We start from the raw sequence: 27,991 nt of genomic DNA on the forward strand, positions 1-27,991 counted from the left end.
AAAAAATTTAGAGCACAGCAGCTTAACTGTGCCATCAAAACTGCCACAGTTATGATGGTATGCAGTGTGAGTACGGACCAAGAATGGGAGAGAACTGTACTCTGGCACGGTACAAGTGAGAGTATGCCCTGAGGGGCCCTATTCAGATATCAGGGGTTGAGACCATAGTAGCACACTGAGGCTTGAGTTCAGTAATCTGTCCCTGACCACAGCAAATGAAATGAGCTCTGTTCACCACAGGCAAAAATACCATTTCTTTTTATCAATTTTGCTTCCATGTCATGGAAAGTGGAAAGAAAATACTGTCCTTTTGAGTCTTGATAACAATAGTCATATGATTTTAATAACCTTTGAAGACATTTCTTTTTTCTCTTGTTCTGAGAATGCTTATTGTATATCTCACATTCAGATCTCCGCTCCAGTCCTTGCACTCCCCAGACTTATTCCTGTTTAGCCTAGTCTGAAGGATTTCCACAAAATTGTTCATATAATTCCCAGCCTGGTCTTTATAGTATTTTCATTTTTAAAAGACTTGGCAATTGAAAGTATTTTCAGGTTTTAAGAGATATACACAAAAAAGATAGTCAAGATATACACAAAAAAAGATAGTCGAAACATTTGACTTTAATATGTCAACAAGAACAGTTTTGAACCTGGCTTTACTGTTTGGCAATTTGGCAAATTATTGCTTATTTTAGTCAGTAATACCTTAGCATATTGTATGTTTCGCCTTAACTGTGAAGTACATGAATATGAAGTGGAGTAGGACTAGTAATTTTCCACATTCCATAATTTGATACCAAACATTATATGTTTAGATCTAAAATGATCTTACTGTGTAAATTTTATGTGGTTAAAAAGTGGTGTGAGTGGTTGTAGCCTATATTTTTTGAGAAATTCTGAAGGGTGCTGATGGCATTATCAAACAGCTCCTGTACTATAATTTTCTGCAAAAAATCACATTCATATCCTACTTCACACTTATTCTCCTTTTCCACTAACTTCTCTGACTGTATAAACCCAGTACAGCTTCATGGCTCGGAGATCACTCACTATCATTAGGCCTACTGACAAGCAAAACCTAGAACAATATGATAATGATCACTAAGCTACTAACTAAACTTTTCTCAGTCGATTCTACAAAACATTTTTTGCAGAGCCGTATAAAGATATCTTTACGGCTCTGATTTTGCATATGTTACACATAGAATATTTCTTCTTTGAAAATGTTTGTATCATGAATAGTTAATGAGATAATTAGCATATTCGCTTAGAATAAAAAGGCATTATAAAGTCCGGCTCTAGTTAACTCTCAACCTTCGTTAACTTCATCTGCAGCGCCCTCTGGCATTTGTCGCCAACACCACATTCCGAAAGAGATGGGAGGGGTAGAGAATTCCGGGTAAAACCCGCGAGACTTCACGGGGAGACAGACCTCAGTTTTCAACATGGCAGGCAATAAGTTGGTGCTAGAGGGGAAAATTAGTATTATCAGCTTTATCTGTGGACTCGGTGTCGTTTTTATTCCTTTAATTGCAATAGTAGCATCTGATATAGACTGGGTTTTCGACTATTTAACAGGATTTAATGGAAAAATTGCTACCCTTGTATATATTACAGTAATCAACGGCTTCCTGCTACTCATATACAAGGGACCGCTGTACAAGGTAAGTGTTGGCTAGCTAGCATGTTAGCTAGAGAATTGTCTTGATAATTTCACTGCAGGAAAGCAAGTCTGACGAATAACATCAAGTATACTATTAGTACCCAATTACTGGTTCTTGTTTTACTTTGCGTCACGGTGGTGAAACAACATTAGTTCTTGTCCCGTCCATTCTTTTGCCTGCATAATCCTATTACCTTGGCTAAGTTGGCAAGGTAAGTAGATTTAGCTGGGGATCAGTCGTCTTCGTTTGAGAGGTGGCACTGGCCACTGGTAAGCGAACTTACCTGTCTGAATAGGCTAACATGCTGATGTCTATGAGCGTGTGGACGTTGTTTCTGTCATCTTACAATAACACGACCGTTGACTGTTTTCTCAGGTCGCCGTGCGTGCATGCTTTCTCGGATTTACCTTTGGATGTGGGATGATAATCAGTCTTTCAGACACAACATGGACACACTTTGGATGGTAGGATAACCATGGTAGCTTACGCCCCAGACAGCTGCTGCTTCAGCTTCACTGCTGTTTTATAATTGGAGTAGCCTTTAAACTGCAGACATAACAGACTGAGTTTTAGCCTAACTGATGATGACGACAACTAGTATTGACACAAAACACAACAGTCCATCTATTTGCAGTGCTAAATGTTGTTTACTCTCTGCAGGTACATGTGTTCACTAGCCTTCTTCCACTATTCGGAGTATTTAGTCACTGCGATCATCAACCCACGCAGTCTCTCGCTAGACTCCTTCCTTCTGAATCACAGTGTGGAATACACTGTGGCGGCTGTGTCTTCGTGGGTGGAATTCATAATAGAGAAGCTACTATTTCCAGGTCCTAATGAATAGCTTTATTTCAACCTAACTAGCTTTCTTTCATTCTTTGTGCCTCGTATTCAGTTTGGAAAGCTTCAACTAAACATGAGTTTCATCACCCCTTTGCAGATATTAAACAGCTGAGCTGGCTCAGCGTCCTGGGGCTTTTGATGGTTATATGTGGCGAATTCCTGCGTAAGATGGCCATGTTCACAGCGGGCTCCAACTTCAACCACATCGTTCAGAACGAGAAGTCCCAGAGCCACATCCTGGTGACCAGTGGAGTGTACGCGTTCTTCAGGCACCCTTCCTATGTGGGCTGGTTCTACTGGAGTATTGGCACACAGGTTTGATTTTTCTATAATCATGTACCATCTGTACTGTACCATTTGAGGAGTTCATATGCAAAACCCTCTAATCCATCTGACCACTTTTCTTTTAAATGAGCTATTTTTTAATATCGGGTTCCTATAGGTTTTTGCCTACAAATCGATATCTCAGACTAGGAAGAGAGTGGTATTTAGCAGGTTTTGAAGCAAAATGATTTGATTAGCGTATACTATGTGTGGAGAGTATTCACTCACCATCATATCATTTTTGACAGAGGTGGCGTTTAGAGGCTTTTGCATCTGAACTCTTCATTTGTACTGTAGATGCTTGGATGAGACAGCTGCATACCAATAAGATGACTTTTAAACTACGATAGACAGATAGATAGATAGATACTTTTTTTATGGATCCCCAAGGGGAAATGTAAGGCAACATGTAGTAAAGGGCACCCACCCTGGCGGCACTGCAATACGAGGGGCGAGCCTGGGTGTGAGGACCAGCCCTACCCCATTTGACAAACAAAGCGTAGCATCGTGCAAGCCGGTCGATCGCTGAAAGACCAGATGCTACACTTGATCTTAGCCAAAAGGCTGAGAAGCGGCCCCCTTCCGTTGGTTTTAGACAAATTAGGTGCCCGCTTAGCACTAAATGGGCACCCAGTATGTTGAAAATTGGCTAAAAGGGGAATTCCGACATTATATTACTTTAGGACTTCAATTGTTTAAACTATAAGATGTTGCATGCCTGAATTTGCATAAGTCTAAACAGTGTTGATGATCTTCTTCAGGTGATGCTGTGCAACCCTGTGTGCATCCTTGGCTACACGTTAGCCAGCTGGCGCTTCTTCCGGGAGCGCATCGAGGAGGAGGAGATCTCTCTCATTCACTTCTTCGGAGAGGACTACATCGAGTACAAGCGCAAGGTGTCCTCCGGCCTGCCGTTCATCGCAGGCATAAGGATGGGCTCCTAAAGTGTGGACTTGGAAGGGCCGGTACGAGATCCTGGGATGTGCACATTGTAGGACACCACTGACAGGCACCGAGAGAGCGCTGGCTGCCCGGTGATGTTCTGGCTTTTTCTCGGGGTCCCCCCTCCCTCCCTCCTCCTCCGGGGATGGGACCTGGGTCACAGCGCGAGGCAACCAGCACGAAAGGCGGCTCCCCTTTGGGACACTGGTCTGCTCAGAACACGGTGGAGGCCTAATTCTCCACCAACGCCATCTCCACCACCCCCTGACATATTCCTCCGAAACACCCACCCACCATACACAGCACAACACCTGGACTCACACCTTCCAATACAAAGTGTCTTAGCCCTCATCAGTGTCATCATCGTCCCCAACTACTTTTTCATCTCTCTCTCTCTCTCTCTTAATCACCTCCCATGTATTTATCATATCCTCCAAACATCACCTCAAATGTTTCCTCATCATTCACTATTCACTGTTTAATTCATTATTTTCTTTACCTGTATGTTTTAACATTGACTAGGTCATGTAGCTTCTACAATGTGTTTTCTGAGGAGAAGAAGAGCTTGGAAGTGATGTTCACTTGGAAGTGACTATCATTGGTGATAGTTTGGTTGTTTATTGTTTTTTTTTTTTTTTTTTTTTTTTTTTTTAAATAAGCATGAGGCAGGAATAACTCTGATCAAGTCTTAGGGCCACTTGTGAAATAACTAGTTTTACTCAGTGAAGTTACACTTTCTGTTCACAGTGATGGGCCCCCTAGTTAGTCACTGCACCTCTAAAAAAAAATGCATGTTTTCTTTGACAGCTCAGATTGTGTTCCCTTTGGGGTGATTTCTCTGGCTGGGCTTAAGAAATCAGTGTTCCACTCAGGCTAGTTCACATGGAAGGTTATGTTCTAAGTCACTGTAGTTTTACTAACGAGTTTATTTCTCTGACCATTTGAAAATGGGAATGACACAAGTATTCAAACTGAATGCGAGAAACAATCTGTCCTCAGTTGTTGTAGCCTGAGTAGGTTGAGTTTTTGATTCTGATGAACTGTAGTACTGGAGTTTGGCACACATTCTGAGAAATTGTGATATTGCTTCTATTTCATTGGAAAGTTTCTACATGATGCGTTGCGTAGTGATTCATTGTAAGGGTGACCACAGACTGAGTGACATTTTAAACTTCTTTAATTTGGGGCCAGTTGCAGACCCTGGTAGCTTGTCTGCATGAATAAACTGGTCTGAGAATAAACCAAAAGATACATTGTGCTTTCCAGAGGTTGATGCTTTTATTCAGGGATATTTTTATTGTCTTCATTGTTTTTGTTTTTGCATATTAATTTAATCTTTGTTCCCATCATTATCATCTCCCCAGTGGTTGGTCCTCTCGCATTTTTGAAACCAACACAAGCACTGATATCAATAGCAAAGTGGACCTGAGCACGAAGGGTAACGCTCGTCTGGATTGTCATTGCCTGTCTCGGAAAACCTCCACTTGCTTGGGATGCACGAGAAGGATTAAGCTTGGCTTGGCTAAGCAAGGCCGCCAGGAAGTAAACTGACAGTGGAGGCGTTTACGTTTTCACAGAGATTCGTGGAATCTGATTGGTCTGAACACCCTTACAAATTGAGTGCACTGACTAAACAAGGGTTTAGGTTATTGCGAACATGAGAACATGTTGTAGGTATCTGTGATATTGCTGACAGGATTGCACTATAATATTGACCCAGTGCTATTAGGATTTGTACTGTGGAGGAGGACTATCTACTTCCTAGGTGATTACTGTGCATTTACTCATGGTTTCAAAGTGGAAAAAATAAAACAGCCCCAAACCTGTGAAATAAAGTTAAATGTTTAATCAGTTTGAGATGAATGCTGTGATTTTATTACACTGTTTATAAATCCAGTGCATGCTTGTGGATACGATTTAGGACGTCCCTCGATTTGTTAATTGTATTGGTGCTAAATAGGTATCTCCTTGCGACACGGCAGTTCTGTCAGACTCTTCTGCCTGCCTGTTCTGTAGTAGTCCTTGGTCTTGGGTGGGGTCTCATCTGATATCAAATGGTCATCCAGCACTTTCTCATGGCCTTCATCCTCAGTACTGGAGGATGAGTCACTGCTGGAAATCCAAGAAATAAATCAGTTATAAAGGCAGCGATAGTATTACATTTGTCATTCAGAAAAGATGATCTGCACAGCAGTGTGGTTATGACTGCAAGAACTTGCCGTGAGTTAGCAGCGCTGCTATCATCATAGATTTTCACCATGGTCTCTGTGCGATCATCCTTAAACACCATGGGGTCCTTTAGCCTGTTAAAGAAAAAAATCAGGCTCATCAACTTCAAAAGCAACTATGAATACCTTTAGATATGGACATCGACAGGGTTTTAATGTAAAAAGGCCTTTGAATTAAACACTTGGTTATGGAGGTTATATAACAACAAGAGCCTTGAATTGTATGTTTTGTAAAAACTTTACTGCAGCACCATTAGATACATGGGATAATAAGAATACGCTAATAGGAAAAATGCGAAAAGGACTTTAAAATTACCAGTGCAATTAGACTGTCTAGTACCTGGGCTCAAGACGTTCCTTGACCTTGGCAATGGAATGGATGTAGGGCCCTATCTGCCTGGCGATGGTGGTCAGGTAGGAGTTCTCCTGCCTCAGCTGGAGCAGGTCATGGAGCTGTGCTGCAGCCACAGAAACATACAGATAAATCTCTCATTTTGACCTGCAATTGAATTGAAATTACTTTTTTTTTTGTCTTTTTACCTTCATAGATTTCCTGTTCATTTGCTACCCTCTGAAAGGTCTCCTCCCAGACCTAGAAAATTGATTTACATATGGTGAGAGCTTTACCACTGTATACTATGTATGTATATACCATGAACTGCTGTGGCTATCATATTAGTCTATGTGAGGCTGGTTCATTCAGAGCTCTGCATCCTCCTCACCTCTTCAAACAAGGATCTCGTCTTTTCTACGGAAGAGTATTCTGTGGAGATCTCCCGGTCGACGTGCACCGATTTCTCGAGAATCTCGTTCATGGTGTCGGCTTTAATGAGAGAGTGGTGCTTGGTGAGATCTCTGTGGACCTCCTGCACCTGGTCTTTCAGCATCTGGATTTCGGTCTGGAGAGTCTGAACACATCAAAACATTTGTACAATCTGAAAACAGACTGACTAATTCTCCCAAACTCATCAGATCAGTAGGATGGAAATCAAATCAGGCAGGCTCATGCACTCGGTTACCTTGTAGCTGCTCTCGTAGTTGCGGCAGTGGTCAGTGAAGGGCGTCTCCCCTCCTTCGGCCAGCAGGACCTTGGTGCTGATGTAGCGGTGAGCAGTTGGCTTCCGAACCACCGACGAGCTAAGGGACATGTCACTAGCCACCGGACAGTGGGAGGGTGCAGAGAGGGAGGACTGCAAGCTGAGAGAGGGGGTCAACAACATTACCGTCAACATTACCAAGAACCAAAACAAGATTGGTTTGGATTTCTAACAGGTACATTTTTAGAGCATCAGTTTAAGCAGTGTTTTTTTTTGTTATGTCCTTGAGTGTTTTGAAAAGTATTATACAAATGAAATGGTCCAGAACATGAGGAAGGGACTCACAGTCCACTGGAGCCGCCGAGGCACAACCCCGAGACGCTGCCAGAGAAGGAGCGGCGCTGTCCAATCAGCAACAGTGGCTCCAGGCAGCGGGCGAACTCTGACCGGTACTCTGTGTTTATCTGCCCGAAGCATGAGTCATTTCTTTTAAATAATGCATTTCCAGAACATTAAGTCATTACACAGAGACATTTAAGAGTCGTGATATCCGCATTATGGTGTTCCCCCCCCCCCAATACCTTAATATTACACTTGACGTATTCTATTGTGACATTTCAGATGAGTCATTCAGGTATGAGTTATTCTGGGCGTTACAGGGAGATAGAGGAAGAATATATTATGTATGTGCACAAATGAGAAATGTCTTACTTTACTGCTCTGAGCTGGCCTTAGTCTGTGAGGCAACTTCACAATCTTCTTCAGCCTCTCCATCAGTTGCTGATGAAGAAAGAGTTATTTAATTAGAAGCTGCAGCAGTTCTCAAATCTGTACTATGAGCCATCAATAGGAGAAGAACAAGAGGAATGTTGGCATCAATATTTCATGAATTTCAAGTTCCCTGCACTTACATAACCCATGTCAAGGAACTCAAATTTATTGGCTGAACTAAGAAAAGCGGAGCATGTCACAAGATGAACCTGCACAAAAAAACAAAAACACATAGAATTAGATGATCTGTCTTTGTAAAATGTGTTAATATACTTTGGTTTATATATTTATTTTCCTAGAATCATTGTGAGCTACAACATTCACATCAGTCAGAAAACAGGAAGTCAAGTAATCTGTAATTACAATGAGTGACTAGTAATGTTGTGATTGTGAGCAGGTAACACCATATTGGTGAATGGTCATGTAAATACTCCACACAGAGGGTTGAGTTCATACCTGGAGGGTCGGGAGCAGAGCTGCTAAATGGGACAGTTGCTCTTTGAAAGCGCGGTCCTTCTCCTCATGCTGACTGTAAAACAAGAATGACATTCAGTACTAAAGGAGACCTGCTGTCTTAACCATAGAAACATACGCATTATAAAACGAGAATGACATTCAGTACTAAAGGAGACCTGCTGTCTTAACCATAGAAACATACGCATTATAAAACGAGAATGACATTCAGTACTAAAGGAGACCTGCTGTCTTAACCATAGAAACATACGCATTATAAAATGAGAATGACATTCAGTACTAAAGGAGACCTGCTGTCTTAACCAAAGAAACATACGCATTATAAAACGAGAATGACATTCAAGGAGACCTGCTGTCTTAACCATAGAAACATACGCATTATAAAACAAGAATGACATTCAGTACTAAAGGAGACCTGCTGTCTTAACCAAAGAAACATCCGTGTTATAAAAAATATCCGCTCCTGCTAGAATACATAATAGCTTATTCTGCAACATGGCTAAAAGCCAGAGGCCCTTTTTGTTATGAAACATCAAATTGCTTTAACATCATAGTTGATTAAATTAAGGGTCCTCAGGAGTCCATAAATACTTGTAGCTTAATGCACAGCATCTCCTACTCTGCAGCTGATTATTTATTTCAAGTTGATCGGTATTCCAGTAACACACACTGGGCATTGAGAGCATGTTACGAGATGATCTCACCGGAGCATCTTTAAAACAGTAACATGATATATCCGTTTGCAGACATTGAATGGCCCATAATGCTTTTTGTATTGATGCACTGTGCATAATCATGGCCTCCTGCTACATTAATATATACGCATAAGGCAGGAGACCATATTGTAAAAGTCTGAACTCACACAAATATCCTACCTCGTTTTGACGAACAGTTTATGCAAGAAAGCCATATTCTACTCAGGCTGATTTGCAATGCATATGTTATAATCCAGCTGCTAGACATGTTTATTCCCTTTTATGCTGAACCTCCTGTTGAGTTTATGTGCTACGTTGTTTTCCCAGTGATGGACACACAAATAAAAGAGATTATTCCCACCTCTTGGCAGCCTTGAGGAGAATCCTCTTTCTTTCAGCCAGTTTCTCCTTGTAATTAAAATTAAATCAAGTAAGTTTCAGGTCCTTTTTGAAAACTACATGACACATTTGTGGTATCTCATTATTTGAGAGCTCAGCACAGAAAAACGATAAGGTGCTGCTAACCCACTAGAGAGTATTGGTAAAGGTCATTCAAAGTCATCACCTGCATGTTGTTGAATAGAGTACAGATGGCATTCTCCTCCTCGTCCACATTTGTCCTGACCTCTCCAATCATGGCCTTTAGCAGAAAAATGGCTTCCTTGGCTGATGTCTGTAGTTCTTTCACTGCCTGTAGAGTGCAAGGTTTCATAACGCATAAGAGAGTGCATGTGAAAGGGTCACATCCCTATAGTCAGAGGTTTAATATTGCTTAAAGGTGCTCTAAACAATGTCATACGTTTTCTAGGCTAAAACATTTGTTGTCACTTACAACAAACATCAACTCACCATTCGCTAGCTGCCTGAATACACTGTAAAAAAAACGGGATCTCTGTGGACAACCCAGGCTCCAAAAACCCCCAGAAAACAACTTGGGCAAACCTTGCCCATAAAAACATAACAAACTGTTCCAGCAAATCACAGACGAGATGTGTGTTTAGGAGAGTTTCAATTGCACGGGAGGAAGGGGGAGGAAGTAGTGAGCTAGCTCTCTGTTTTGTTTGAACGTCAACAGAAGTGACGTTACCCAGCATCGCTTAGAGCGCCTTTAAAGTATGTAATAAAAATACATCATATAAAACATATTTAATATATCATAACATGTACCTTTAGAAGAGAAAAGATGATTAACACTACATATAATCACTGTGTTTTATGCTATAAGGCATACATCACATTAAATGAAAATTTTGTCATAATTTGTACATTAATTCGGCACATTGTAAAGCTACATAATACAGAGCATCTTGTATTTATTTTGAATGTGGTCATGTTAATAAAATCATCCTATGTCTGAAAGTTTCACCACTCACTAGGACGGCGTGGTCCAATTTTTCACAGCCTTGCATATATGCTGTCTCAATATCAATGCAGTGTGCTCTGCTCTCCCTAGAGAGACAAACAAACACACACACACAAAACACACACACCAGAGCAGTGTTTGAAGATCAATACCTCCATCTTTCAGATTAAATTGTGGCGATATATCTGAGCTGCAGTGTTTTTACTTACACTTGCATGTCTCTGAAACAGTTGATACACAGCATGGACTTCTTCTCAGTGGAGAACATGATATAGAGCTCCTCATGGAGGCCTAGGAAGAGGCAGTGCACACACTCAACAAACCATAACACACTGACCTCTCATTCAAAAAAAGAAAATGTGGAGGTAGTTATGGCACAACAGGAATAAAATGTTACAGCAATGTAACAGACTCAGGAACAATTATGTGCTTAAAGTAAAGTAAAACCAATCAATAGAAATTAGGGCCCAGTCTGTCATTGGGTCAGCTGATACCTGGGTACTCTGTAGTGTTTGTGAGTATGCATACCACATTTTTTATGGGCCTCTTTGGTGCGCTTGGCCAAGGAGACAATCTCGTGTCGGGAGAACATCTTGGCCTTGTGGGTGCTTTCTTTGCAGTCTCCACACAGGGGCTGGCTACAAGTGTTGCAATAATACATTGCATCCACATCCTGTTGTTATGCACAAGACATTACACACAAAAGGTGAATTCCTTACATTCAGAAGCAAGGTTAGAATGTTAGGAGAGACTAAAAGAGATAATGATAGAGAGAGAGAGAGAGTCTAGTGTCTGATAAGAGTACCTGCTTCTTGCACTCCAAGTCACAGTTGGCACACTGCACGGTCTCTTCACTGTCAGTAGAATTGTCCACAAGGAACTTTAGGAGACGGTCCTCAGGAGGGAGCGCACATATGCCTTTAACTACTGTCTGATGTCTACAGCACACACACACACACACACACACACACACACACACACACACACACACGTCTGTTAGAACAAAGTCAAGCAGGGAACATCAACCTTTAACAATATGGAACAGTATTGTTCAAATTATGGGTGTCATGGTTTCTACATGTCATGGTTTCTTCATGCATGTTAATGTTGTGTAGGGGAGTGCAATGCATGTTAGAGTTGATGTGTAGGGGAGTGCAAAAATTCCATTAAGCTAGAGTTCCCTTTAGAGCTGAAATCTCTGTGATAGTATTTCAAATGTCACTTCTCAGATCAAATCAATATTAAATCGAATTAATACAGACTAGAATTATTTGCTGCCACCAAATGTTGGCATCTGTGCCGATACCCCCAGTCCTACTGAAACTGATGTGTTAATTTAGCCTACTCAGACTTCAAAGGTTCACATTGTCATTCCCATTGTCTTGTCCAGCTCTCATAGCAACAATGCCACAAATAGCTATGCCTTGAATTCCTAGATAGGGGAGAACTGAGGCCAAGGTGACCAAAGCAAAAATAGTTCCATGGTGTTCTGGCTTGTAGCAGACCCCAACACTTTCACTATGTGATAAAAAAAAACCAAATCGTAAAACAGAGCTATCACAAATGGTATGATTGTGTACACACCAACTATGCTTTCTTGCGTCAGCTTGGACATGTTTACACTTCTGTGATGTAGAATTCTTTTGTAGTGTAGAAAATAATGTCAGAAAAAGACATTTGTTTAATGTTTGGAATCACCACATTTCAAAGCTAGACAGATACGAACGTCTCACTTAAGGCAGTTAGATGATGGGGTATACAGTTACAGACAGTGATCACACAGATTGTAATGACCACATAATGGCTGTCCATTAGAGACGAATGCATTGGATGATTATAAATGCAATCTACTCCATCAAGGTATGAATGTGCTGTCCTGTATATGGCTTTTAGTGTTTCAGATGCCAAACAGAGCTAAAGGCGAACAGAGCTTTTGTACAAAAAGATACTCCCTTAAAAAAACAGTAAATGCACTGCAAACACAGGCGACAAAGCAAGTTAGTGATTAGGCATATTTCACACCCCGTCATCATGCCAACCCATTTAATTCTGCTTTGTGTAAAACTACTTTGTTCAAAACTCCCAAGACTTACCTTCTCCTACAAACACAAGACAAGCAGCAGGTACCAGCAATTTCCTAAGCTATACAATATAACCTATTATAAACAATAACCTCAAGAGATCAAAACTTCTAGAGCTATATGTCAGGGTGTCTTGAATGTTGATTTGTTGCCACCATGGCTTTAGTTTAGTATACAATATATTCAGGCTAACGCAAGAGCAGGATTTACAGCACAGCTGACAGTCTCTCAGGTAATCCCCCCAACACCTGCCATTCCCATTCTCTGGCACTTCTGGGTGTGCCAGAGACAAACAGTGCCCTTTGGGTACACATCGGTCTATGAATAGAGTCCCAATTAGAATACAACAAACAATCCTCTGTGACCTGCAATAGCTCTGAAGCGTGACCATTGGTCTAAATTGAATATAAACAACAGAGCTACTTTTGCTTTACTGGGTTGTTTAGGTTAAATATAATTTCATCTCTCCAGTGTCAGTGTTTTAGTATAGGCATTACATAACTGGCCTCTGCAATGCATTCTCAGATGCTTACCCACACAGGGGGCATGTTAGCCGACTGTCCACAGCCCTGCCTCGCAGGCAGCTAGCACAGAAGGTATGATAACAATCCAGCAGACATGGGTGCTCATACTGCTCATGGCACAAGTGGCACACCAAGGGGTGGCAGTTGGCACTGTCTAGGTCATAGAGGTTATCCAAAGGGGAGAAGATCCCACCAGACATCTGGAAATACAGAGATTCTTCAGCTCCTCTGTGTGTATGTGTATGACTGAAGACTTTTCAAGAGTTTTCCAAGAGTATGCCATTAGACTGCTTATCGACAACATATGTAATGTATGATGAAATGTTTTGCTGTGTTCCCTAATTAATATGCTTTGGAACACCATATTCTGTAAAAATGTAAATTCTGATCTAGTAGATCTGACCGAGTAGACCAATAACAATTCATGCAATCAGATGTAGAGTCAACTCCCTGACTCAGAAGCAACACAGAAAAAAACACATAATAAATAAGATATCATAATCCAAAAATCCAACAGCATGCAAAACCACCACATAACTCCAAACAAAAGTCAAGTTCTTACATTATCCCTTTGGTTTTCTCCCTGCCGGGTCTGCCTACTGATATGAATGACACTTAAAAACTGTGGGGGACTTTGAGGAGCACTGGGTACGTCACGGGTGACAGGGACTGGCCACGGTACAGCAAAGTAAGTGGGTGTGTGTTGTGGTTATGGGACAGTGAATGGCTCCTGATGACAATAGAGAAACCAGATCCCTTCTATCTGTCAACAAGTGACTAAAATATCTGGACCTCCAATCCCCCAGTGCTTTTCATAGATGCTTGCATGCTTTATTCGAGCAATGGTGATGTATGACCCCTGACCTATCATATATTTCATGAAGCCTGAAGCTGTTGTCGAAACAAGTGGTTGCAAAGTTGTATAGAGTGGGAGAAAAACCTTTTGTCACTCCTACACATCCAGTAAAGGTCTCTAAATTACCTAAAGAATTAAACAGTAGCCTACATTAATTTGAATCAATCAATGACGGTTGGATACATCACTGAAGAGACTACTTATATTATCTTATAGTCTTACATTATTTCCAAGTTGTGATATAATTGATCAATCGATGTTAACGGTGTTTGATTTGGCAGACTATTATTTGACGCATGCGCACAGGTAATTCTTCCTTTCTGCAAAACTCTTCGCCATGGCTCCGGTGGTGCGTACAAATCATGTGGTTCAAATCTTCGATATTGTTGAAGCTAACAAACTTTCACAGGCTGTTAAATAACCGGTGACTGTCTTTAAACTCGGTTCACGCAATCAAGAGTTTAAATCACAATCACCTACCCCAGTTTTCAAATGTAATCGCGTATATCCCAAGGCCTCGTAGCGAACTCATGTAGCTAACTTGCTAGCTAGGTAGCTTCTAGCAGGTAACAGCATGCTGTTAGAGAATTCACTATCCATTTGGTCACTAATCTTACGGTCTAATTATAGCCAGTCACATTTAGCAACAGTTACTTCGGAGTTGTAGTTTTACATTTGGACGAAATTGATATTTTCACCCAAAACCACAACACCACTTAGAAAATAGTACTTGGTCAGTCTGTAGGTAACGCAGCTAACGTAACGTTGGTCAAATCAAGTAAGTAGCTAATGTCTGCGCTCACATTTCTTACCATGTGATGTTTTGTTTATGAACATAGAAACTTAAAAAGCCAGCCGCCAAAGGGGGCAAGAAGAAGAAGCAGGTCCTGAAGTTCACCCTGGACTGCACCCACCCTGTCGAAGATGGCATCATGGATGCTGCCAACTTTGTACGTGAGAAATACACGTTTTGATTGTGGTAAATCTAAACGTCAAACAAAAAAAATAACCACTAGCCTTTCCTGGAGTTCACATAGATGTGAACAATACTTTTTTAAAGCATTTTTAAAATGCATTTCCATATGCAATGGCTCTTGACTGATGTTGCGTTGAGCCATGTCCAAACCTGTTGTCTCACTTCTGTTCGTACTACAGGAGCAGTTCCTGCAGGAGCGCATTAAGGTGAACGGGAAAGCTGGGAACCTGGGAGGTGGCGTGGTGAGCATTGAGAGGAGCAAGAGCAAGATTACAGTCTCTTCAGAAGTGCCCTTCTCCAAGAGGTACAGTGGTGGCATTCTTTTGCATTCATGTTAAAACTGTGTGTGTGTGAGAGAGAATTTTAAAAGTTGCAGCATCTTACACATCTGCATCAGCCACGAGAGTTGCACAAATCAAGTCCATGTGGATGTCCGTGCCCGTGAAATGTGTTGCTGTGTTGATATGAACAGAGGGAATATGCCTAGATTGGAGAGGCAGTAAGAGCAAAAAGTCTACTGTTGTTGATGGTGTACCGTTGGTGGAACGCACTACTAGCAGGATCGTCCCTCTTTACCTTCAAAAAACTACCTACAACTAGACTTGCTAATTTTAGCACTTGATTGTATGGAAGTAGCACTCACTGCTGCACTGACTTGTCCTTATCTTACGCTATCTTGAGTGTTTCTCTTGTTGAGAGTCACTTTTGTAATGTAATGTAAAAAAATGTGATGTGTACGCCCCTCACCTCAAGACAGTAGGCAAGTGACACGAGAAGTGTGACTAATATACAAATTGACTTGCACGACCAACAGCACTGTACAGTTTTTGCTCCTACTGTTACTGTTAGATTGTGAGTTCAGTAATTGGGCTATTAAACAAAATGTTTTGTCACTGTTTTGTGACGTACAGGGTGAAATTACTTTTTATATTTTCCAGTGTACCCCCCTCTTGCAAATAGTTTGGACATGCAGAGGTTCAGTGGAGTACTGCATGCTGTATTGTGGTGAAGCTTGTTGGTCCATATCATCATTTGATGGAGTGGTTGACATTGTTTGCAGTTCTGTCAAATCATTCTATTGTTCTTTTGGATATTCTTATCATCAATACTTGGCTGGATATGCAGGTCATGGGTAGTGGAATCTGATGTGATTCCAGATGTCTGATTTGTGGTGTCTGATCCCAGGCGAGTGTCACAGGAAGTTGAGTTTGTGGTACCCTTTAGGTCAAATATACTTGTCTACTGATGCCCAAAGTGTCTTTAAAAGTTTGGTGACTATAGTGTGTTGATAGTTCTTGGTTCCCTTGGCTGATTGACAATTTTTGTGCATATGTGAACACGTCAACCAGACTCGGACCCCTCTAACGCGAACCAAACTCGAGAGGTAGTCTCGGCACGGTTCGCTTTGAAGTCCGCGGCACAGTTCGCATTATTTGTGCATTATGAACACAAATCGCCCTGTGTTCTCTCACATTTTGCATTGTAGAATAGCCTATTTTGTCCTACTTGACTTTATATTGCCAAAAGAGAAGGTATGTTGTTTATTATTTAAAAATAACTATTATCATTAGGCTCATGATAGGCCTACAGACATTTGTAATTTGGCTACAAATTTAGTGTGTTCTAACGTTAATGTTGAGCTGAATTTCTTTTTATTCAAGCTATTGGTAAGTATAAGTATTCTCTTTTGATCCCGTGACGGAAATTTGGTTCATTTATCCCAATCTGTGAATTAATGAAACACACTCAGCAAACAGTGAACACACAGTGAGGTGAAGCACACACTAATCCTGACGCAGTGAGGTGCCTGCTACAGTGTCGCTCGGGGAGCAGTGAGTGGTTAGGTGCCTTGCTCAAGGGCACTTCAACCGGTGCTACTGGTCGGGGTTCAAACCGGCAACCCTCCGGTTACAAGTCCGAAGCACTAACCAGTAAGCCACGGCTGCCCCTCAAGCCTAACTAATGAAGAATTAGGGAACATAAGATTACATTGCTCACCATTTTTCATGATCTGCTACGCTCTGTCGAACACATACGAGTAGCCTACATACTGAGCAGCGCAGATAACAGGCTGCTTTTCACTTGTCATTTTAGACGTGAGCTTAAGTTGGGCATAGCAACAGTAACTAAGTGGGGCGGGCCCACCACTGAATTAGGCAGTGTGATTGGATGGCTGGCATGTTGACTGACAGTTCAAGAGGATATTTGCAGTAACTTCAGATCAGAATTCATTCAGAAAATATTATCATATATATTTCAGGAAAAAACATGGAAATGAGCAACTACAAAGTCCATAATCCAAAGCAGTAGCCTATAAGGTCTGAGACCCCCAGAGAAGGTATAGTGTGAACAGGAAGGAAACGGCTTCTACACACAGTTGCATTCCGTCAACGCATGCCAGTGGGTGTTCCCGACGGTAGCTATGCAAATGACTTGAAGTATAACCGTAATTTGATTGGTTGGTGCCATCCGTCGATTGGCTTGATTGCCGGTGCCGTCTGTCGGTGCAGCAACAGCTGAACTTCTCAACGCGAGCATAGATTCCGCATAATTTGAATACAAAACAAACTGAATCCCTTTTGTTTTGGTCCACTTTCTGGTCCCTTTTTAGTGGACTGAGTTTGGTTCTTGTAAAAGGGACTATATGTGAGAACACCCTAAGATATACTTGTCTGCTGATGCCAAAGCGTCTTTAAAAATGTTTGGTGACTCGTTTCTGAAGGACATAGTGTGTTGCAGTTGCTAATCAAGCTGATGCTGACCAGAGAATTGAAAACAGACCTGTCTGCTCCTCTCTGTGCTCAGTGTTGCCAGCGTTCAGATCTTACTGGCATGCTGGGGGCCTGTGCTGAGTTTGATCTCGTCTAGGGTTCTCATCGGATTACTCCCAGGGATAACTGTAGCTGAATGAAGCGCTGAGTTCAGTGACCAGTCTGTCACATGGGAAATGAAGGCATCTTAATTGATAGCCAACTCCCTAGGCTGTGACTTCTTTGATGTGTTCACATTCATGCAAAGTTTTGTACGACCTACAGGGATCAGAAAGTAATGAAGTGCCAGAAAGGGATTGCTTTGTGTAGTATATTAGTAAATGTCTATCAGGTTAGTATGTTGCTGAAATTAAGCTTACATCTGATACGATAAAATGCCTCTGAGATTGGGGGTTATGAGAGGTATTGAACACCAATTTGTTCATAGATTTATATTGAAATGTAGGTAATTTTGTAAAATATTTGTGATCAAGTGCCATCACAACAACACAGAGCGTTAGATTGCAGATCTGACGATTCATATGCCATTTCACATGATGTTCATGGCATGTAGCATGTTATGGTAAAAATGATCGCCCATATTGAATCAGAAAATGCATTGCCAGCCTGTTTCAATAACACTTGACCAACATTTATCTGCCTGGCAGCTGTTTGCAGCTTGATGTTTGTTATTTGGCATGTTTGTCAAAAGCCACTTATAACAACGAACACTTACACACACACACACATTTATATCAGATGCAGTCTATGCACATATAACATATGCAGTCGATTTAATCAGTGTTGGGACGGATATGCAGTCTATTTCATCAGTGCAGTGTTTGGATGATGTGGTTCATGATGTGGCATCGATTTGATTTGACATGCTGCAGTTTGACCTGAATTCTTATGAACTAAATAATGTTAGAAACATGGCTGTTTCTTGTGCTTGTCATGTATTCTTCATGATTTTTCTGGTTTTGCCCAGACTCTGATCACATATCTAAATTGCTTTTATTTTACTGCAGATACCTAAAATATCTAACGAAGAAGTACTTGAAGAAGAACAACCTCAGGGACTGGCTCCGTGTAGTTGCGAACACCAAGGAAAGCTATGAATTACGCTACTTCCAGATCAACCAGGATGAGGAGGAGGAGGAAGATGAGGATTAGATGTACGAAGCTTTCCTCTCTTTTTGTACATTCAATAAATCATTGTACTCTTATGATGATATTTCACTTTTGTTTCACTATGGCTCTTTCTTTGGGACTTGCCCGAGAGGTTGTTTAACTAGAATCATCAAATCTACAATCCTATGTTAGTGTGTGTGTGTGGTGTGGGGGATTAAATAAGTCGCTTTTTAATTTCAGAGTATTTGACACGCCACTACTTTGTGTACATATTGCTATTTTAAACTGCTCAGCTATTCTGGTGAAAGTATATCAATAGAAACATAGCAGCCTGAACAGCATTACGACTTAAAGTAGGCTTTCAAAACTAGATTGATATAGTGGTCTGGCCTTGGAATTTGTGGTGCAGTACATTGTTACTCTGTGTAGCAGAGGGAATTTACTGATTTGACACCTGCAATCACAAGAGTAAACGTTTAGTCAAGTAAGTTCATAAGAATATTAAGCATACCCAATATAAACCGGAATCATCTGGGTGCATGTATGAGCCTATGGGGCCAAGCTATTCTCAGCCAGAGGTCCTGGGATTTTTAAACCACAACTATGCAAGTTTTGATCTACTACAGTGATGTCTACCTAGAAGGCATGCAAAACCTTGCAAAACATCCCCCAGAGTCTTACTGAAACTGCTAGGTTCATGAGAATGGCAACTAGTGTCTTGGCGATGTGGTCAGCAATGTTGTGCTGCGAAAGGTTCTTACATTTTTGTAGTGTTCCAGCCTGGAACAGAACTGCATAGTATGTCCTCGATGCCCAGTGGAAACAATGTCATCCACACAATAGATACCAAAAATAAGTGAAAATATTACTGTGAGGGAAAACTGGATCTGTATAAGGGGTAAGAAATGACAGCAATTTTTTTTAACCAATTTACATTAATCTTTATTTAACATTTTCATGAAAAACAAGATGTTTTACAAATTGAAAAAAGAATACACATACTGTATTAACCCCAAGGACACACAGCTGATAACAAATAACAGTTTAATGGAAGCTAACAACAGTAAAACTGTACTTTTTCCCTGGATTTCTTCATCCGTTCATTGGCAATCTCAACCTGTAACCTCAAACCAAGCACTTAAATAACAGGTTCAAAGGAACTTGAGGTATGAGCCTCCAAACCTAGCTCGGACAAAGGTAGAATGTGGAGCTTAAAAAGGTGGCAAAAATCAAGCCTTCACCCAGATTGCACAAACTTGACAAGACACAGGGACAATATTTTGAAGCACAGGAAAAAAAAAAAAAAAGAATAGCCAACGACCCATCATTGCCAAGGGAAATGATTTTCAACGCTAATAAAACGTGTGTGTGTGTGACAACAGAAACAGCCATACCCTTAAATACATCACATAAAGGCACAGATCCGGAGTGTTGGTCCGAGTGATCCCAGTGACGACCTTTGCGCCTGGTGACAGTCTGTGTCTTTATAATGTAGCACCGCGTGTTTGGAAAAGGGAGACACCGATCATTTCGTAAAACATTTCAAAGACTACACCGACTGTTAAAAACCCAAAAAACGTAAGACGACAAAACTAGGATGCTGTGTTGGGACTTCCATTGGGAATGTAGAAGAAGAGGGAGTAAAAAAGGGGGAATTCCACTGAGTAGTAAGTGCTGGGAGGGAACAGAGGCTGGATTTTCCCTTACCAGCAGTAGTCAGTGGCTTTGCACACACATGAATGCTGGTAGGAAACAATACCCCCAATACATGATGCTCAGCTTATACCATAACCACTTATTGCAGCATTACTTTCTCCAGATTTGATTCAAATTGAAGTTTAAATCTGATTTTCTCTTGCCAATGTATTTGTAACTGATGCCTGAACAAATAACCCTCCCCTACACTGACCCGACCCAATTATTAACTATACAAATTATCTCAGGGTGTTGGCCCTGTCTGGCCAGATTCAGTTCCTTCTGGGAGAGAAGAACCCCAGAAAGAGTGAGGTTGAGAGAGTCTGCCTCGTTCAGAGTGTGCGGGGGTTGTACTCTGGTAGCTTCTTCAGCTTCTCTTGTTCCTCCTCTGACTCATGACGGGCAATAACTAAGGTGTGTGCATAGCCCATCACTACCTGCAGAAACAACATAACACTTCAATATCTGCAAAAGTACGGTAATTTGTTTTTTTAAATACACACACACACACACACAGGGTAATTTACCTGTTCTGCATAGATCCCATCCAAGCTTTTAACCTCCTGGGCTGTGGTGGAAGACTTGGGCTTGTTGTCTCCATACCCCTGGAAAAGATTTACAGAAGTTAGTTACCAGATCATGTACAACTTACATGTTTTTGTCTTTTCATTTGATCTTCCTTAAATGCCCTCAAACACAAGTGTTGGCTCTTGTCAACTTACCAGTTCCCCAAAGGTGGGAGAGGGACCCCAGCTGATGACGCTTTCATCAGCAGCGATGATTATGCTGCTCTTGCTGAGGACAACAAAAGGGCAAGAGGTTACTTTTCAAAGAGGTAAGAGCAGCATGGAGACCAAGCACATCTACTACACAAAACCAAACCACAGCTACATCTACTAGAGATGTGTAGGGGGCAAAGTGGCTGAGCACTAACCCGCAAGCGAGTTTGCGGACCTTCCATCCACTCAGGTCCTGCACAGCTTTAGGGTACATGGTGGACTCCCGAGAGGTGTTGGTGATGCCCCAGAAAAAGAGCCCCCCTGGAAGAAGGCAGATATGATATTAATGCTACAATTCTAATTATGACGATTATTAATACTGTAATCATGATAATTAATAGAATACTGTTGAGGCATTACCAAATTGATCAGCAAACAAGTTTATTGAATAATTATAATTGAGAAGACACAGAAACAAACAAAAACAAAATAATAAAACAAATAAACAAACATGGCACCCCACTTACCCAGCTCACTAACAGCAAAGGAACACTGATATCCACAGTATATCTGAGAGGCCCCACGGCCTGGGAAGTCAAAGAGCTTGACTAAACGTGGCACCATCTCATCCTTTTGCTCTGCGTGTCCTAAACGCCCATAGCCTCCGAAGCCCCACGAGAACACGCGCTTCTGGGAGTCCATCACCAACTGTGCACAGGAAACACAGACAAAACAAAACAGACACGTCATCCTGACGCCAGCACAACTGAATCACTGGGCTGGGATGAACAGGACCACTCAATACACAGGACCACACTTGTTCATTTCCACACATGGACTGTCTTGCACCATATTTATCCTCCCCAAGAAGGAGCTTCTATATTTAAAAAATGTGATTGCTGTTTAATTCTATTTTACTCGAGGCCATCTGTACAGTTTGTTTTTCATTTCCAAAGACCTTGAGTAATGTCTTCGTGGAGATACCACTGTAGTGTTTGCCAAACTATTCCTTGCCGCTCTGTAGTTAACTCACCGTGTGATTGGCACCACAGGCTATATCCCGTGCAACCACGTTGGGCACAGGTAGCACCTGCCCGTCCTTTGTCTTCTCAATGAAGATGGCAACCCGTCGAGGGATGAGCTCACAGTCAAACTCAATGCGCTGAGCCCGAGCAATGAACTTCCCATCTGAATTGTGGCCTGTTGCAAAGTGAGAAAGGGTAAATGTACAGTCCGTTTGTGCTGTGGCATGTCTTATCTGAGCCTGCTATTGCCAGTGTCAGGATCATCTGGGACTTACTGTTGACACATACCTAACTGGCCATACTCTGGCATTCCGAAGGAGTAGATGTTGCCCTTGCAGTCCACAACCATGCTGAACTCTGCCCCACATGCCACCTTGACCAGGGGCTGTCCATTGTACAGCACCTGAAATACAAGAACGTACATACACTTGTGAAAAACTATGCCTCTAGAAATATAGCTAACACAGTCCAAACACAATAACAGGCTGACTTTTGGTGACATAACTGTAAACTCAATGGCTGCCATATAAGCAGATCATACAAATCTGCAATTACAGTACTACAGCAATCCAACAAGAATTTGTTATTCAAAGTTAAATCTGATAGGCCAATACTAGTATATTTCAATTATGCATATTAAAGGTCTTATATTTTGGTGCATGCATAGGAGGGGAAGAGCGCTTACTGTGGCAGGGCTTAGAACTGCATCTGTCTGACTGCCCTGACCGAGCTGTCCAAGTTTGTTCTCTCCAAATGAGTAGCAAGTACCGGTTTCTGGAAAGGGAAAAGAGTGTTGGCACAACACTGACAGATAGAGAGAAAGAGACAGACAGAATGTTCATATGCATCAGGCTTTGTGCCCACCTGTAAGAGCCAGAGTGTGGTTACGTCCACAGGCAGCGGACACGATCACTTCCTTGGCAAGCACCTCCACCAGTTTGGGGGCATCCAAGCGTTTGGTGTCCCCATGTCCCAGTTGGCCCTTCTCATTACGACCTGAGACCATAGAAGAGACATAAGGCTAAGTGACAGGTGCTCTTTAAGGTGCATTCCTTGGTGCTCTGCAGGTATGCTCCATCTCCTCACCCTTTCCATGCAATGCCATTGGAAAATATTTTTATTCTTAAAACATCATGACTACATCAAAAAAAAATAAAAAATTATATATTATATCTCCTTTTCAACTCATTTCAAATGCGTCCTGGGACTATGCAAAGCTTAAGAGAATTTGCTCACCAACATGCCTAAATGTGATCATTGCACCATTGTTTAAAAACCCCCTGAGGCATAGGCAGCTTTGATGTAGACTCACCCCAACTAAACAGTTTTCCATCTACGGTGATGAGGAGGCTGTGAGCAGCACAGGGCCCCGACACGACAGTGCTGACCTGCACATCATTAAGGCATCCATAGCGATGAGGCCCCCACAGGTTCTGGCCCAAGTTCCTGTAAGCAGCTGCCATGGACAACAAAAAGAAAAAAAAAAAAAAAACTTCAGTCCATTAAAAGTTACATGTACAGTGCTTCACTGTGCGGATTATGGTATCCAGTGTGATCAAGTTTATATTGGGCAGAAATGCTATTAAATGAAATGGCATGAGGGAAGCACATGCAGTCTTATCCACAGCATAACAGACATCATTTATGGGCAAATCTGTTACAAATCCTTTTTTTGCAGAATATTTTTACAATGTGGGTGATGTTTGACTGCTTTACTTTTGTAAGAATTACACTTTGCTCACAAAACCTTTAAAACGGCAAGCAGGACAACAAAACTGACGCAATAATAATGTCATGCAGCTCATCTGCACTGCCATCTTGGATGTGTATGAGTAAGTGTTCCTATAATGCACCAGCCACACACAAAAGGCCTCTAAAAGATCAATCCAGCATTGATCCAGACAGACCACAGCTTGCGAGCTTGCGAGCCCTGCAGCTCATACAAGACAACCCAGGGAGGATGCTCTCAGTCTTAGACAAACAATGGAGCTACAGCTAGACAGCATCTCTGAACTTCTACATCAGTTATGAACATGTGCATCATAATAACACAGCTCAAACGTCTGTCCCATTTCAGAGCGAGCAACATTATGGAAAATCGCTAGTAGACATGACGTATGCGGTGTGTGCAAGACTACATGCTACATAAGGGCATATGGCCCGATGGCTATACACACCTTGCTGTTTTGGCACCTCCTTTCTCCCAATCAGGTCCCAGTTGGTGGCTCCGAAAATGACCAGTTGACCCTTGCCTTTGGGAAGTTCGAGTTTCTGAGGAACAATTGAGAACAGATTCCATGAAGTGAGGCCTGTGCAAGGTCTCCTCATGCAATATTAATGCTGCTTAAAATGGTCGAGGCGAGCCAAAATACACACACAGATGAACAACTCACAATCTTTTCTTTCACGTCATCGGCCACAGTGATAGGTTGCAGGCCTGTCTTTGGGACGGTCCTGCCTGGCTTCTTAGTGTTCTCTTGCTCAAAGTCATCAAACTCGTCGTCGCTGCTGAACTCCCTGTCTTTCTTACGGCCTCCTGATCTCTTCCTTTTTGTTCCTCCATTCCCTGAGACATCAGTCACCTTCTTGCGGGGCATTGTGGCTCGGATTTTCTGTGACACAGGACCGGGGAGTTTTAAGCAAACTGATAAGGCATTTAAACTATGCATGACCCAATACGAGACGTGTGAGACACCCATGACTATGGCTTATAATCGTGGAAACGTGAATCATATCTTAAAATGTAAGCACTAGTGATAGTGATTGCATGACCAGTCACTACAAAGCAAAAAGTCCCCTCTAGTCTTTCATAGTCTGTGACTATGTGATGTCGTCACTTCTGATGAGAATACAGCTTATTAATTATGTAGCTATGGTGCCTTATGCATTTTTCATATTCAACCTCACCGTAAAATTTTCCTTATGGGCTATGAATCAAAGCTGGCTTCCAGTGTAAGCAATGTAGCCAACACAAGTACAATGGTTCAGCTTAGTGAAAGGCATGTTAATCTCAAGAACTGGGATGCTTATTGGAAATTACAATTTATAAGTGGGAACAATGATACAGCTCTATCAACACATTAAAATAAACTACACGCTATCGTGTCGACAAAGACACATCGTGTAATCCGCAGAATTGCTGCACTGGAAGTTCATTAAATTGGCACCATAGCCTGGTTGTAGTGGCAAAATCTCTCATTGGTTCAGACACCGCATGAACCAACCAGAGGTTCTTTGGAAAAGAAGAAAAGTTTATACATTCCGGGACAAATGTGTAGCTCATTCGACAAACTACCATTCATCTAAAAATTAGTGAATTCAATTTACGTTATGTAACGCAGCAGAACACCACTTCCTTAAAAATGGACTGCAGTTAATCTCCTTCAAAGATTAGGTATGCCGTCCAAAAATATACCATAAACGCTTATAATAATAGTATCTTGACACTATATTTCCAATAGCGTCAACGATTAAAAATGCTGGGTACATAACTGCAGTTAAACAAAGGAGCAGCTATCGTATACAGTTTGAATAGCGTGACGATTGGCTCGCAGCATAGAGGGTCCGTTTAGTTCTTTGTTAGCTAGCTGCCTATATTTTGTACGCAGCTGGCGTCAAGATTAGCCGTCGGTATCTGACCAAACCAACTATAAGATTAGTAGCTAGCAACCTAGCCATTCTATGAAGCCATGATGAGCTCAATGAAAACCTTCCCATTAATAGTGCAATGACTTAATAAATCGGCGCGGTGAAAGCGTTAATCGTTTCTAGTATGCTGACACGAGTAGGCTAATTACTCCCCTGTCAAAAATACTGCATATTGCAGAAAGATGGCTATTGTAAGGTAACATTATTTTTGCGAGCTAACGACAACTAGCAAGCGTAGCTGCAGTAAATGCTAACTCGGTTAGCATTACCATTAAAAAAAAAAAAAAACAAAGCCATACAAACCTTGAACGCAATATGCTGATGAAAAAGTTTCCCTCTCCGTTTTAAAGACACTAGCTAATGAGTTAACTACAAAGCTAACTTTATGATGCCGTAAATAAAGTTGGAGGATGGTAAGCGACCGACTGGTTTCCTGATTCTGATGCTTCTCTCGTGTCTGTCCGTCTTCCTCGTTTTTTGATTGATTTTGAACAAAAGAATCTGCAGTCGCCACGGTCAAACCACGTGGGTGCTGCCTTACATTCATTAAATTACAGTCAGTTGGGTACACCGGGAAGTATCTGAAAAGCTATATGGCTTCAGATACCTTTACCTTACTACCTGCAGTGAAACTTTTTTTCTGCGAATTTCAAACCAGTGAAACTATTCCATGTTCAAACTTGAAACAGAACCTTACCTGTCTTTACTTGAAGATATGTGGGGTTGCCCTGAAATAAGGGAGGTCTGTCTCACCATAAGCCCTCCCCCTCTGTCGTCCGTCTTTTTTGTTAAAATGTAAATATGCGCTGAGATGTGTCATAGCCTGCCTACAAAACAGAAACACATGGGGGACTTTGAGAGCTAAGACATTTAAAAACTACACTTCTTCTGGAGTCTGATCATGTGCAAGATTCACATCGCCCTCTTGTGCTTGGGAGAAGCAGCACGCGTCGAAATCTGTCAATTTATTTTGTTTCAATTCTAGGTGTACTTGGTTATTAGTGATGTTCAGTAGAAGAGAACATATGGAAGCACACAAGATTAGCCATAGATGCATCTATCTGCAAATGCATCTATTAATTTATTAATATCCACAATTTAGTTAGACCACTTGGTATATTAATAGGGGTTTTGATCTAAAGTCTTTCAGTAAATCGGAACAATAGTAGGCCTATCCAACATTTTGTTGAAAGAAGTGATCCTGGAGAAGGCCTTGAAGATGAAAATCTGTACTGGACTGTTGAAGGTTCTCTCTCTCTCTGCCTCTCTTCTCTCTCCCTCTTCCTTGACACTGAACATTGTTAGCATGTTAATTATTAACCATTGTAGATAAAGCAGTGTCGGATCATTGGTTTAGATATTGAGGTGTGAGATAATACTCTTTGCATCAAGGTGAAACTAGGCGGTAGGAGAATTAATACTCACATTTGTGGATGTTAACCAGTAGAACCCAACTGAAATTAACATATAAGCTTGAATAATGTAGGACTAAATCTTTTGAAATTAAATCATATAGGCTATTGGAGAACAAACAAATGTTATTGAACCATTTTACTGACAGGAACATCAGTGTCCAAAGAGAGATTGTAAATATATCTCATTTTCACTTTCCCCTCCACATAAGGCACTTTTCCTGTGTGAGCCTTCCTGTGTTGAAAAGAAAGTCCCAGGATTTACCCTGTTGTGATTGGTGGAGGCAGCAACCCCAAGTCCCGGTATTGGCTGGTGGGGGCTTCCAGCATTTGCATGACATGAAGTGGGCTGTCTGTTCTATCCGACGCACGCTGTGTCCAGGGGGAGGGAAAGGAAGGGAAAACGGAGGGATGGGTCAAAAAACATAGAGAGGGGGAGAAAGAAAGAGAGAGGAGAGTTTCCTCTCGCTGGCAGTGACAGAAACAGACCTGAGTGTCGCCAGCCCTGTGGACCTGCGTTTCTGGAAGAAAATAAACAGCAGCAGCCGTGCAGAACAGGATTTTTAAGCCCTGAGAAAGTGTGTGTGTGTGTGTGTGTGTGTGAGAAGAAGAGGGGTTGGGTCAGCTGGACCCAAGGCTGAGAGAGGGGGCTGCACTGCGTAAAGATGGGTGCAGCTCCAGGGAGGACACGCGTCTGACAGCTTTTCGGACTTCCTGGGAGAACCTCTGGATTAAAGACTGTTGCCGAGATGTAAGTTCATTCGCTGCCTGTCTGTCAGTCGTGCCGCTGATGGTTATCACTGAAGGTGGGAGTCTATTGTCTAGTCTTG

At 41.7% G+C, this 27,991-nt stretch overlaps 5 protein-coding genes and 1 pseudogene across 8 annotated transcripts in view; 3 read left to right on the forward strand and 3 right to left on the reverse strand.

The window, feature by feature from the left end:
- The first annotated feature begins 1,399 nt into the window (after window positions 1-1,399).
- On the forward strand, window positions 1,400-5,628 carry icmt (isoprenylcysteine carboxyl methyltransferase). Its single transcript, XM_048242043.1, has 5 exons — window positions 1,400-1,667; window positions 2,043-2,131; window positions 2,328-2,497; window positions 2,608-2,825; window positions 3,596-5,628. Exons 1-5 carry the CDS (start codon window positions 1,449-1,451, stop codon window positions 3,776-3,778), a joined length of 879 nt encoding a protein of 292 aa, XP_048098000.1. The 5' UTR covers window positions 1,400-1,448; the 3' UTR covers window positions 3,779-5,628.
- LOC125294065 lies at window positions 3,247-3,410 on the reverse strand (annotated as a pseudogene).
- Window positions 5,608-13,588, reverse strand: rnf207b (ring finger protein 207b). 3 transcript variants are annotated; one of them, XM_048242040.1, is made up of 18 exons: window positions 13,512-13,588; window positions 12,959-13,149; window positions 11,150-11,282; window positions 10,873-11,017; window positions 10,554-10,635; window positions 10,355-10,430; window positions 9,547-9,672; window positions 9,343-9,389; window positions 8,269-8,341; window positions 7,953-8,021; window positions 7,753-7,821; window positions 7,387-7,505; window positions 7,024-7,201; window positions 6,727-6,912; window positions 6,545-6,596; window positions 6,345-6,462; window positions 5,996-6,079; window positions 5,608-5,888 (listed from the first exon to the last, which is right to left on the reverse strand). In XM_048242040.1, exons 2-18 carry the CDS (start codon window positions 13,147-13,149, stop codon window positions 5,729-5,731), a joined length of 1,908 nt encoding a protein of 635 aa, XP_048097997.1. In that variant the 5' UTR covers window positions 13,512-13,588; the 3' UTR covers window positions 5,608-5,728. The 3 variants fall into 3 exon arrangements, with proteins under 3 accessions (XP_048097997.1, XP_048097998.1, XP_048097999.1); XM_048242041.1 differs by lacking the exon at window positions 12,959-13,149 and having other exon boundaries at window positions 13,512-13,572; XM_048242042.1 differs by lacking the exons at window positions 12,959-13,149; window positions 13,512-13,588 and adding an exon at window positions 12,438-12,634.
- A 487-nt stretch (window positions 13,589-14,075) lies between these two features.
- On the forward strand, window positions 14,076-18,770 carry LOC125293940 (60S ribosomal protein L22). The gene is made up of 4 exons (XM_048242197.1): window positions 14,076-14,154; window positions 14,645-14,755; window positions 14,961-15,085; window positions 18,560-18,770. The coding sequence occupies exons 1-4, from the start codon at window positions 14,143-14,145 to the stop codon at window positions 18,702-18,704; spliced, it is 393 nt and encodes a 130-aa protein (XP_048098154.1). The 5' UTR covers window positions 14,076-14,142; the 3' UTR covers window positions 18,705-18,770.
- Window positions 18,771-19,577: 807 nt separating this feature from the next.
- Window positions 19,578-26,595, reverse strand: rcc2 (regulator of chromosome condensation 2). 2 transcript variants are annotated; one of them, XM_048242199.1, is made up of 13 exons: window positions 26,447-26,595; window positions 24,495-24,713; window positions 24,279-24,372; window positions 23,414-23,557; window positions 22,966-23,097; window positions 22,787-22,875; window positions 22,390-22,504; window positions 22,110-22,276; window positions 21,604-21,784; window positions 21,292-21,397; window positions 21,080-21,152; window positions 20,885-20,962; window positions 19,578-20,794 (listed from the first exon to the last, which is right to left on the reverse strand). In XM_048242199.1, the coding sequence occupies exons 2-13, from the start codon at window positions 24,696-24,698 to the stop codon at window positions 20,690-20,692; spliced, it is 1,488 nt and encodes a 495-aa protein (XP_048098156.1). In that variant the 5' UTR covers window positions 24,699-24,713; window positions 26,447-26,595; the 3' UTR covers window positions 19,578-20,689. The 2 variants fall into 2 exon arrangements, with proteins under 2 accessions (XP_048098156.1, XP_048098155.1); XM_048242198.1 differs by lacking the exon at window positions 26,447-26,595 and adding an exon at window positions 26,053-26,416.
- Window positions 26,596-27,577: 982 nt separating this feature from the next.
- arhgef10lb (Rho guanine nucleotide exchange factor (GEF) 10-like b) overlaps window positions 27,578-27,991 on the forward strand; it is a 34,961-nt gene continuing 34,547 nt past the window's right edge. Inside the window, exon 1 of the mRNA XM_048240614.1 lies at window positions 27,578-27,912. The gene's annotated coding sequence lies outside the window, so the exon portion shown is untranslated. The remainder of the gene's footprint in view (window positions 27,913-27,991) is intronic.

This window comes from Alosa alosa, chromosome 4 (assembly GCF_017589495.1).
Source record: "Alosa alosa isolate M-15738 ecotype Scorff River chromosome 4, AALO_Geno_1.1, whole genome shotgun sequence".
NCBI classification, from domain to species: Eukaryota; Metazoa; Chordata; class Actinopteri; order Clupeiformes; family Clupeidae; genus Alosa; species Alosa alosa.